The following is a 12,770-nucleotide window of genomic DNA, read 5'->3' as shown; positions in this document are numbered from 1 at the left end:
GGGCAAAATGCCAGCGGAGGCTTTTCGGCTCAAGCTTTAATTTGCTTTAATTCTTCTCTCCAGACATTTCTCACCATCGGCTAGCTTTGTTCGCCGTGTGAGCGATTACCCCATCTTCTCAGTGTGAGTGCTTATTTTTAAAGTTCACACATCCCTCCTCTCCAGCATCTCATTACAGCTCCATGCCAGGCATCAGGCCCCCTCTGCGCGCCCCCCCTTCCCGGACCCGCCCCCATGGTCCCGTCACCCCATTACACGTTGGTTAGCACCGAGCGGGAGATGCTAAGCCTCCTTACAAATAACAAAAGATGGCGCTGAGGGAAAGGATTCCTGTGAACGCTTGTAAGCCAATATTTGGTAGCCCAACAGAACAAACAGGAGTGGCTGAGGAGGCAGACATGGAGGAGGGCGTCATGTGTTTAATCAACACGTGTGTACCATGTTAGGCCGACTGCGGTTTGAGTGTTTTCATATGGCAGTGGAGGAGCTCACAATGAAACCAGATCCCAAGCTTTGCAGCCTCATACAAACAGGCCTCGACATCCTTTATCTCACCTTGACTGCCCTCTTCGGCGTCTCTGCCAGAATTGGAGGCAAGATTCCCTTGTAGAAGCCAAAAAGTCTGCGGAGAGAGACAATATTAAACTTTACAGTTAGTCACTGGGTTCAGTTAAAATCTTTAAAAAGTCTGTAAGGATCTCATAAGTTGTGCAAGGGCAGTTGTTTTTTTGTTTTTTGTTTTTTTTAAGGTAAATCTGAATTAAACTGCATCCACAAGCAAAGACAATCTCAACTATAGTGTTTTCACTATAAGGTACGTGAAATGCACTTAAAATACGATCATGCGTTTTGTATCAGTCCCTTTTTAAATTACCGTAATTATGCAGATACCGGATTTAGCCACAAATAGCAGCAGCCTGTGCAGTTCATCACTTCATATACATGAAAACAAAATACTTTCAGTATACATGGTATTCTATGGACAAATGTACATAAGATCATGTAAAGTATCAGCGAATAAATTCACTTCATAGTAAAAAGTCGACTTTCAATCTAACTTTGCTAGCTAGCGCTTAAGGAGCTAAGCTAGTTCACGTTACGCCCGGAGTCTTTTCCTCCGGGCTTTGACAAACATTTCTTAAAATAATTTAAAATCTAAAAAATCAAGAGCACAAACATCGGGATTTAACAAAGGTTTTTTTTTTTTTTTGGTGAACAAATACAAATAGCTTCACATGCTACGCAAGGTTAAACTGAGTGCAGATCCAGTGAGTGACAGGTGTATGTGGATGGTCTTGGGGAGTAAATTTGACCCTGGTGGTAGTGTTAACATTGTCATCGTCGATGAGAAGGAATTTCAATTCGGATTCAGAGGGATGGTGCAAATGTTTGAGGGAAAATACTAGTGGCCCATATCCATATTTGTCTGCAAGTGTGTCTGACAGGGGATGAACTTCAGATGAGTTTCCAAGAGGGACAGAAACAAAAAAAAAAGAAAAAAAAAGAACGAGGCTTAAACCTATATGGGCTCTTTTATTTAAATCACATGGGGAGAAAAAAAAACAAAACATCATCTTCTTCTTCTGCTTCTTTAATAGTCCAAACAGGTTTGATGCTCCACAGAGGACAGAACCACTTTGCACACGTCCAACATCGGATTATTATATTCAGCATCCATGCAAACAGTTAAATCAGAAGAGAAATGTAGCCAGTGGGGGGGAGAGACCTCTCTGTCCTCTCTATGCAACAGTTAAAAAAACAAAACAAAAAAACAACAACCTTCAAAATAAAAGAAGTAGAAGCTGCAGTTGTTCGCGCTGCTCTGTGTTCAAACCTGCCTTTGTGGACTTTCTGCATCTTTCCCAACCCCAAAGCCTACAGCATAAGCAAATGCAGCTGATGGATGGATGATTCAGAATAACAGTGTAATTACGGTAATTTTACTGTTAGCATTATTCCAATGTTATTTTATTTTGTAACTACTTTTGATGTATTGGTTTGCGGTAATTATTTTCTACAGCACTTAGCCGCTGTGTCATTTTGAATTTCCCCTGAGGTGGCTCAGTTACATCTCGTCTCATCGTGGGGCTTTGCGCTTCCATCACGTTTGGGTATTTACAAGAGATAAATGAAGATGTTGGTCCAGAAGAGGCAGGTTTCTTAAATGTAGTCCCTACAAAAACTCAGAATATCACATTTCCAGTAACACAACCGTTAGGGAACCATTCGTATCTGTCAAATCCATTTCTTAACAATTCGTAACACATGCTCTCGGTAACAAAACGTGTTATGATGAGGCATCAAAATTCTTAGCAAAGATTTATGGTTTAGATTCGCAAAACACACTTGATGTGGCATTTTCTCAAAAGCACATAATTTCTATAGCAATCAAATCTCCGGCAGTACAACATATCTGAACTACAGGACCTAAACACGTCTCACAAAGCGGAAACAGAAAATACATTGCTGCTGTTTGGCAACATCACTCATGTATTTTTTCAAACCACAAACGCTGGTAAACAAGATCTGGAAGAACATAAAGAGGAAATGATTTAAGAGGGGCTTTCAGCTGGATATAGTAAAAAAAAAAAAAAAAAAAAAAAAAAAAAGGCTAAAAGATTTAAAGCCTACTTCCTAGTGCAAGGAAAAATAATGAAAAGGAAATGTAAGAATACTTGTAACTATATAACGTGTTACATTTTTCTTTTCAGGTGGCTCAGAATCGTGCCCACGTCCGTTCTCTGATGAATCACAACTGTTTTGCAGGCACAAGGGCGACCTACACAATATTAGGAAGATGGTCATAATGTTATGCCTCATTGCCGTTATGCAAAGTCAGCGCAAAGCATGTTTCCTATACATTTAGAAGTGCACACATAGGCATTTCCCACAGCCGTGGTTCTTTTGTTTGAGCTTGTGTGGTTTACACTAACAGGGACAAACTGATAATGTCAGACAACTTGTTAAACAGAGACAATTATACAGGTACATAGGTGATTTTGAAATGTTTTCAATGTAAACTAAGGTTTCTCTTGCTAGTTTTTATTTGTTGAGCTCTACCACACGTGGCCCGAGGCCCAGACCTGGCCCACAGTGCACCTGAACCATCGGATACTATTGACTCAATAGCCTTTGTGTTGATAACAAACTGCCACTGGCAACAGCAAACTACTTTTCTGCAGCTCTCGTTCCGAAATGTTGTTTTAAGGGGATTGCCTCGAAGTGTAACAGGTAAAACTGGTCCAAGTCTTTAAACAGTAGAAACAGTAAATAGCATAGCATACATATGTAAGGTGATTTAAGGGGGAGTAGAGATCGAGTAATACAATAATTTTAATTATACCCACCTTTAAATATATCTAATCGTTTAACTTGCCCGATCAGACACAGTGATTCAGTAGTTGGATAGACACCATAAATTATGTCTGCACAGTTTATGGAATATTCTTGGCACATATTTAACTCGCGATGAGTGAAATCTGTTTTTTAAGTTATTTTTTTTTTTACCTCCGAGAGCCAAGACAAGTTCAGGCGGTAGTGAACCTAAGGGACCCAGGAACTTAACTAGTGCATAAACAGTCAACAAACCTGTTGCCATGGAAGAATTATTTTATTTTGTGGTTTGCAAATAGTCAAAAGCATTTCAGGTTTCTACACTTCCTTGTCTATTCACGGTTTTCCATGAACACATATTCCACCCGTGGAACATGCAAAATCTAAAAGTTGTTTACAGCTTCGCTGGTTAACCTCCGGGGTATTGACTACTATTTAGCTGAAGGCCAAAGTGTACTTTAGCTTTGAATAAAATACTTTTTAAAGAATTAAGTCGCTCCAGTGGCAGAGTCTGTCTCACACTTGACATTTTAAAGTTAAATATATTAATATCAACGCAGCAAATTTGGAAACAAAATGTTTCTTTCTGATAGTCAGTGATAAAATAACATAATACATCTGTGACTTAAATATTAGAAATATTCCAGTTGGAATAAATGGTTTGCGACTGTGACAAGTCACAGACAAGATTTGGAAGTCGGAAGTGATGAGGGATGGACCAACTTCTTTGTTGGTTTTGGCCTTGAACCCTTTGAACTTGCCGGGCTTGTTCGCGGAAACGCGTTCTGTATTACCGTAATTACATCAGGAATTGCAGCATCTGATATATTTAGGTTTCTGAAGGATATGATGTCGCACTTTGAAGCCGTCTTTATGGTAATTTCACTTGTACAGTCTGATAACACGCATTTAGAGGTCCATTTTCTGACAGTTTTATTGTTGAAATGAGCAAAAAAAGTATTTGAAGTGTTGAAGCGTTTATTAAAAAAACGTGTTTACTACGAACAGCCTCATCTAAACACTTTTCTTGACGAGTTCTTGAATTTTGGTCTTTTTTTTTTAGGCGAGCACGTGATCGCTAACTAAGCTGCATAAGTATAAGAGCGTAGTATATTGACAGTGAACACAGATCTGTGGACACAGAGGACAACGTGCCATGACCGACTACATCCTGTGAACTGCAGCACTAGCTCTGTTGTGGCAACATTGTCTACAAGTCAACAGAAACGATCGCGGTCGATTAGGTACGAGTGTAAATATTTTTGCTGCTGGCACACATTTCCACCGAATATAACCCGAGAACAACAGGCCATTACACTTTACAATGAAACCTCAGCGGCGGGGCCACCTTCCAGAAACGCCAGTGAACCGCGACTAATTATCAAAACAGTAGTCGTCAGGTGACAGGGCCAACGTATTTCATCAACACCTGAAGTTACACAATTCGCACCAGCGCCGGGTAACGCGGCCCTCATATCAGCGCTGCGGCAAAGGATTATCGCCGAGGAAAATCCCCCGCCAGAAGCCAGAGATGAATCCCTCGTATTGTTTGTATAAACAAGTTATTTCAGTCAGACGGAAGGCCCTTCCCTGTGCTCTCTTTGTCCATGCAAATGGCGGCCACAGATTTCCCGGGTGTGGTCAGGCTGGGGAGCCACCAGGTGATGAAGGAGGAGTGAAATTTGCTACAGAACAAATATGGCCTCTAGTGAGTGGCCGTCATTTGAATCCTTATTTGATTGCCAATGTAAAGTACACACTAAGTCCCCTTTTTTTGTCGTCCCTAACCAAATTGCCTCCCGACATAGGACGCATGTGTGCGTCCGCGAGAAGGTGCGAGTTTGTGTGCGCTTGTGTGTATCATTTGGCTTTCATTTTCATACACCTTTCCTTTTTTAACAGCCTCCCTCCATCTGGAGAGGAGCGATTCAGCCAGAGACCTACACACACACACGCAAACAAGAGCAATATATAAATAAAAGCAGCCAATAGTAAAAGAAGCTACTTAAGCTGCTTAACAATGACATATGTGTGGAAGAGCACAATTAGAAGCTGTGTGCGGAGCTGCTTTGACCTGAAATATGAGGCACCACAGGGAGCAATCTCTCACGTAAACAACCGGCATGCTTCATCTGCAAATATTTTCACTTTCCCAGACTCTGCTTTAACCTTGACATTGTTACTAACAGGGACGAAGCGGCAGTGGGCAGGAGTCACAAGATAAATAATTTAAAATAATTTATTTTCTATGTTTAAACGTTAAAAATAAGATACAAAAAGGGTGTTTAAAAATGATTGTGTTTACCTATAAATTATCTTTTTTTGTTGTTTGTTTTAACCTAAACATTGAACTCACAAATGTGTAAACTGAAGGTGTTTTCACAAACGCAGAGACAAAGGTATGTGACATGTTCAGGAAATGCTGACAGTTTGAAGATTATATCGACGGCTAGCGGCTTAGCTTAGCATCAAGCCTGGTCCTGTCCAGATGCATCAACATCTCTTCGCAGTATTGCTAAAACACACCTCTGAGCATGTGATATCTTACTTTTAATCTGTGTGTGTGTGTGTGTGTGTGCACGTAAAACTGACGCTCATAACTCATCTCACTTCCCGCTTCATAAAAACAATGCCTGTTTCACTGCAGCGAAACACATGTAATCCATAGGACACGCTTTATCTGCGCTTCTTCACACTTCCACGGATGAATATATATATATATATTTTTTTTTGCATGGGTGGTCCCAGCTGCAGACAACCCCGCAACCCCCCCCCCTATCTCTGGGGTGTCAGTTCCAGGCATTAGTCAGTGATCTACAGTATTTCAAATATTCCCCTCATAACACATGGACCTTCTAATATTCCTGTGGCCATGCTTTTGGGTCCTGACCCAGTCTCTGGATACCGCACCGGTAAAGAATGCTCCAGAATAGAGTCTTTTTGTATGAGTCCAGAAGGAAACACTTAACACATGCTCGTGCTGCTGCACCCGCATGCAACAGAAGAGAGGAGTGTGGCCTGTGAAGCAATAGAGTGCTGGCGAGCAGAGTTCACACTGTCACACACTTACGAGCAAAGCTACAGGATTTCATGGCGGATTTTTACAGATTTCGGAGCCCGAATGTTACATTTTTTTCTTTAATTTCCACCCCGCGAGTGTTTTAAATGCATCGTCTTGCGTGTGCGCGCGGAAACGTATTAGGTCGAGTTATTGTGTCCGGGCTTCCGTGTCTTTCCTCAGTTCAATCGCTGCGCTGAAGTCGTGAGCTCAGGTTTCATCCCTCATCGCCTCAGAAAGAGAACGAGGCCTGGTGTTAGCTCAGTCCTGCCATGAGCTGACGGGAGATGTTTATTTTTAATAATAATTCTACAACAGTGAGGCCTAACACTATTTATATAAATTATAACTAAGTGGTTTGGCCTGGAGGTAATCCACAATGTGCTACTGGGGAGTGATTATAGACTTAGCAAAAATATACTGTTAATGATAATTGGTTGACAAGAAAGTGGATCTTCCGTCTTAGGGGACTCACCGCCGTGCACCACAGCTTTGTTACGTGAGCTCACAGTCAAATAGCTCCTGTAGTTTGTGTTCACAGGGCGGAAGCCATGGAATTTGGCAGCCATTGTACTGTGTCGGAAAGTTCTCCAGAAATTCATACATTCCCCACTCTCGAGGGACCCACCCAAAAAGCATGTAGGCAGAAAGGCGTTAAATATCACACTGCACGCGTGCGTGCGCGCGAGTGGAAGAGGGCACAGCTACCGTTGCAGAGAAGCCGCGTCCGCTGAACTCCAACCAAGTGAGGATTTCCAAGTGTCACTGGCGGGCCTCTCGCCGCGCGCACGCTCGCTCACACCTCGCCGCAGATCAACTTTATATTCGCAGTAAAGCTGTCGGCTCGCCGTAAACAAGGCGAGTGGCAGCCACTTTCTCCTACGCCTGCACTGTCTCACAGGCCTGTCAGGTTGCAGGGGGGGGGGGGGGGGGGGGGAGGAGGGGGGGGTGCGCGGCCGGGTGACTGTCTTAGCCAGTCCACTCCTATCTGACGTGAGACGCGCGCGAAAGATGTGCCACGTGATGTTTCTGTTAGCTGGCACGCGGACCTTGGGAAATAACCTTACCTTTTGATTACACCCAAATAAAGCGGCATGTTGGGTAGGAATAGAAAACATACTTTATGATGGTGGCTGCAAAAGAATTGCAAATGCAGTACTGTACATATGCATTTTTGACATAATATCTCTAGATGTTGGATTAGCCCCTAGCACTTAGCTTTTTTATGTCATTGATTTGCATTTGAATTAAGTGTTTCTCAGTTTTTGAATAGATAATCTTTATTATTTAATAATATTTATTGTGTTCATGTGTGCATCCTTCCTGCTTCTCATGTGCAGTAAAAAAAGGGTTCTACTCCTAATGTCTTCAGAAACCTTACACATGCGCTGTGGATCACTTACCCTTCGTTGCGGAAGATCGTCCGGAAGCAGTCGCCCAGGCTCTTGTAGCTGTTGGGGTCGCTGGTTCCTGTCTGGATCTGGAACCTGCGGCGAGAACATTTTTTTTTTTTTTTTTTGAAAATAATTTAAGTCATCGATTCAAGAAGCGTGTAACGCCCTCGCGTTCTGTTAAAACAACACCGTAACATCTGCGCCTGAAATGCACACAGAACAAATTCAATCATGTAATTAATGAGCTCATTTCCCCTCCCTTATTTTCTTCGCCCGCTCCCTTTCATCTGCACTTTTTTCCTCCTCTGCTCAAATGAGAGGCTCCTACTACCAGGTCCCCTCAGCGCAGGGGAGAACTCAAACATTTATTTAACCCAACCGATCCAATTAGCCACCCAACACCCCAGGACCAGGCTTTTTGCAGCAAGCTTTTCGGCTACTAACATGCCAGTAAGCCAATTGTAACAGCTCTTCAGTTACGTGTAAATTTTTAATATGATGGAGCCAGTCAAGGGACTTTTTGTTGTATAGCAAACATGCAGGTACCTCACTAATAAAGGCCGGTAAGCTGTGTGTAAATCTTTTACATGAGAGCAACCAGTCTAAAGTGAAAGAACGGACAGAAGTCGGGCCTGTTAGGAGGAAAGAGTCTCAGGTATTGAGATAATAAGGGACATTATTATATAATCCAAAAAGGCTGGGACATGGAGTCTAAAAATTTTAAAACACGATGCAAATAAAAATAGGAAAATCCTAAATTACTTCACATTTAGTTGATGATATATGTTTACATACCAATTTGCGTAATTGTAATCATAATATAAAATAGCAAAAACAGATTTGGTCGATTCTGTGCGGACATAAATAAAGAGAGCAGGCGGTAACGGGACAAGAGAAAGATTCCCTCCTCATATGGCTTCAACTGGCAGGTCACAAGGGCAGCAGTAAGACGTCCACGCGGGTGCCTGATGGGGCCATAAAGAGCCCCCAGGTTCCAGTGGAGGGGGAGTTTAGTGGGGTGAGCGGCCTTTCATATCGCTAACAGATTAACATCTTAGAGGGGTGTCCCTCAAATCCTATTTGGTGGATTCCCAAATAGCTTGTAACTCGTTCCTGAAAACCAGTTAAAACAGCATAATAAATAGATGTCTGACACCATATTAAAGAGAAGAAGAAAAGAAGGACTCAAGGTATGAGGGGCGCAGGGATATGGGGGAAAAGGGGGGAGGGCAAAGACCCAGAAGATTTAAGACTACTGGGGCTTGTAAACAAATTCAAATCTGGCTTAATTAAAGTCATATGATGACAGGGTCAAGGATGGAAGGCACCCTGTCCCCAGTCTCCCCCCCTGTCTTCTTCGCGCTCCTTGCTTCGACCCGAACCGGCCCTGAGAGAGTGGGGTTGGCAGGGCCGTGGTCCGGTTCCAGCCCCCTGACTCCACTTGTGACCCTGGGGTCACCTCATTTCCTCATGGCCCTCTCCTACCCTGCCATAAAAGCCAGGGACCAAACAGAAAGGCCCAGGGAGTAGGAGATAATAGGGAGGACTAGAAGAACTTGTGGCAGCAGGGGAACTGTCAGGCCCCTGGCTAGGAAGTGGCTAATGTTGCTTTTCACAGCAAAAAAAAAAAAAAAAAAAAAAAACACTTGAAAATAAGACTCAAAGCTTCACTTTACATCCTGACTAAATGTCTCATTTTGCGCGGACAAAAAGCTCTAGTTTCTGTTAATGAGGCCTCAGTGCATACAACGATACACCAGTTGGCTGAAGAAGAGCAAAACGTATCCTCCGGTATGGCTATAGCAGATTCGCCTGGCCTTGGAGTCAGAGACGCAGATCATAAACTCTGCAGACTGAAGACCAAGGAGAACCCTGGGACTGCTTTAAAACACGCAGCTCGGAGCATCTCCTTCAATCACCGGCAAAAAACTAATGGAGATACAGCATAGTCAGAGGTGATGATGTCTCCGAGTTCATCAAGAACTCCTTCCTTCCACCCGCACCCGCGTCCTACCCTCCCTGTACTTGTGCTTTACGGGGCCCAGAGGTGCCCCGGGTGAGGGTGAAGACGAGGGCAGGTCGGCGCTTCTGCGAGCGGGACAAGCACTCTGGGGTAAATAATCCCAAAGACCTGGTCCACCTGACCTCCAGCGCCTGTAAAAGTACAAATTCTAGAAAGAAAAAGAAGTCAAAAAGGTAAATGAGGGGCGTAGTGGCAGGCTAGTTCCCCTGTCTTTGTATTTTTATTTTTATGGACGGCAGCGCGGCCGTGTCCGATACGGGACCCTCGTGGTAATGGGCTCAAACAAGGGGGACCGACAAGATGGGCTGTCACCTCACAGAAGCCGAGATACTGGGGTGAGGCTCATTAATGATATGTGCTGGAACAAAAAAAAAAAAAGAAAAAGCCCATGGGAAGGGATTTGGGGGTTATTGGGTTGATCAAAAGGCTCGATGGGCCAACTTTTAAAGGGCCGTGCTTTTTTTTTTCTCTCTCTCTCTTAAAAATATCCCCCAATAAACGAGAGGTGTTCGTTCCATCGCACCCAGAGCGTGGCAAGTTTTCTTTATTTAAAATTTAGGACATAATGGGGCAGATATGAAATCATATTTATAGCCACTCTGACAGACTGACACATTAATTAACAGCCTATTAAGGCAGATAACAACCCAATCTACTTCAGCAATATTTTATATTGTGCAATTTTCTCCGAGCGCGAAAGCAAAGATTTATGTCTGTTGCCGTGTTTTAGGACTGGTTGCCACAGTGAAAGATCTCATCTCTTTATGCCTTAGGTCTCAAAAGTGATTTGACCAAAAAAAAAAAACCTGAATCACCAGGGGGAGGAATGAAAGTTGCGCAATTTCTCATGTCAGATCCGTAATGCATGAGACAATCCAGAAGGCAACATGAAGGGGGAAATCTATTTTTTACAACCAGACAGTTAATTTTAATGAGCAGGATCATAAAGATGGTAAAAGTCCATTGCGTTGGTACACGAGGTTAAGACCACTTTTCCAGCCTAAATGGTCCAACATGGCAAACGCTGCCAGTCGAGACTTTCGTCACTCAATCTTGCTTTACACTAAAGAGTTTGACCGAAAATAAAAAAAGGACCCCGACTCCGGATTCAGGGCTTGTTTGACAACTCGCTATCTCTGACAACAGAGCTGACTGACTCTAACTGAGGAAAAAAAAATGTGTTTTATTAATAAAAGAAGCACAAATGTGACCCTGGATGTTTATTTTAATCGTCTGATAACATTAAAAATATGTTATTTATCTGTTTAACCTATTAAAAAAAACTGTTGGTGCATGGCAGGAGGAGACCGGTCAAAGACAGAGCTCTGGAGGAAGGAAAAGGAAAATAAAAGTTGAAGGGGAAGAAGATGTGAGATGGGAGCAGAGGGGAAGTGATAAACCTTTGGCGCTTGTGACGCGGCAGGCTGCCAGAGCTTGATCTGGAGCGGGCCAGGTTGGGTTACACCGGCACCTACTGAATATGGGGGGTGAGACCGGGTTGTGGAGCAGGCTTTTGGTGTACGAAGAGGACAAAAAGTTACTCTGGCTGTTAAAAGGGCTGCAACATCCTTCTGCCGTCGTGGATTCTTTCTCACGTCGATAAAACCGATTCCTCCGATTCCCTACGGTGATGCTGGGACCAGTTTGCTGGTCCAGATGTCTGCTCATATACCGTGACCCCCGTGACCCGAGATCAGACCGTGTTACTGGAGAGGAGCAGGAAAAGAGCTGCATAAAACAGCACGAGGACAGGCGAGGCAGGGCCCGTCTGAGGCTCACATGTTTTGAGCATTACAAACTCCTGGTTGAATGACAGATTGCTATATATGTTAGAATGGACTGCAGCAAATTTAGAAAGCCACTGACTCAGAAGTGGATTAGATAGGTGGAAAAAATGAGTAGTGTAACCAACATTTCCAGGAAGTGGTTGCATAACAGAAAGGATTTCTTGGGTGTTTAAACTGAGGTCTTTGAACGTCTGCCAACGGCTGTTAGCTGAAACTATGGTGCTAATGTCGGAGCAATAGTTTAATTATAGCATGATATAACAGAAAAAGTTTTAAAAAAAAAAGTAAAATCTGTTTTCGGGAATTCTGCAAGTACACATTTAAAACCCCATGATACAGCAGAGCTCCTCGGGAACCTTTCTCTAATGAGAACTAATTTACAAGTCAATAAAATGTAAATGTAAATGTCATGATAACCTGGTCACAAGATAACAACTGGCTAAAACAGAAACCTGTGAGCCACTATCACCACACCGCTCTGTCCTGTCCCATCCGAGACTAAAAAAGAAACCGAGTCCTTGTAGTATTCCTAATTCCACTCAAATATTTGTAACTTGAGGAGTTGAGCCAGATTTATGGCACCGCATGAGAAACATAAAGCAGGACTGTAACGATGCGTTTGCAGCGACACAGACTCCAGCAGCTGTCCAGGTCCAAGATGCATTTCCTCATTCTCTCAGTGGCCCGGACAGAAACAGAAAATTCAGAACTCAGACGTTTCCTCTCGTCCGTGTTGCAGCGATTTTCAGTAAACGCAACTGTTATTCATTCAAAAATGCATCCGCTCTTAGCAGTTCGCCATTGTTTGAAGTACACAGAGTTGCAAAGTTACAAAACGAGGTACAAACACCAGGACACAATAATAAAGTATAAAGCGTTAGAATGTTGATACCAATTACACATGTCATAGTCATATGTTAACATGGACAGTCTATAAATAAACCTGAACTGAATCAAATTAATAAATCACAACAATTATCCATCCAGAACATTTTTTCCTGTGCATCACGTGGAGTGACTCTGGGAGTTACAGATATACGACGGCAGTCGAAAAACAAGTTGTCCAGTTTAAAAAAAAAGATGCCATCCAGCTCCTTAGATCCAATTATTTAAAGTGCGACCCGAGTGACAAGAAGAATTATGGATCTGGTCAGTGATGCAGAGCTATGAAAGTA

General features: G+C 43.0%; 1 protein-coding gene across 1 annotated transcript in view; it reads right to left on the bottom strand.

Annotated features, from left to right (window-relative positions):
- The window catches only part of slc25a21 (solute carrier family 25 member 21), an 83,799-nt gene that overhangs the window by 8,330 nt on the left and 62,699 nt on the right, over window positions 1–12,770 (bottom strand). Inside the window, exons 4-5 of the mRNA XM_047611426.1 lie at window positions 7,795–7,878; window positions 556–622 (exon numbers count right to left, since the gene is read on the bottom strand). Of these exons, the coding sequence (XP_047467382.1) occupies window positions 556–622; window positions 7,795–7,878 (151 nt within the window). The remainder of the gene's footprint in view (window positions 1–555; window positions 623–7,794; window positions 7,879–12,770) is intronic.

This window comes from Mugil cephalus, chromosome 17 (genome assembly GCF_022458985.1).
Source record: "Mugil cephalus isolate CIBA_MC_2020 chromosome 17, CIBA_Mcephalus_1.1, whole genome shotgun sequence".
Taxonomy (NCBI): Eukaryota; Metazoa; Chordata; class Actinopteri; order Mugiliformes; family Mugilidae; genus Mugil; species Mugil cephalus.
This window is presented reverse-complemented; position numbering and strand designations above follow the sequence as displayed.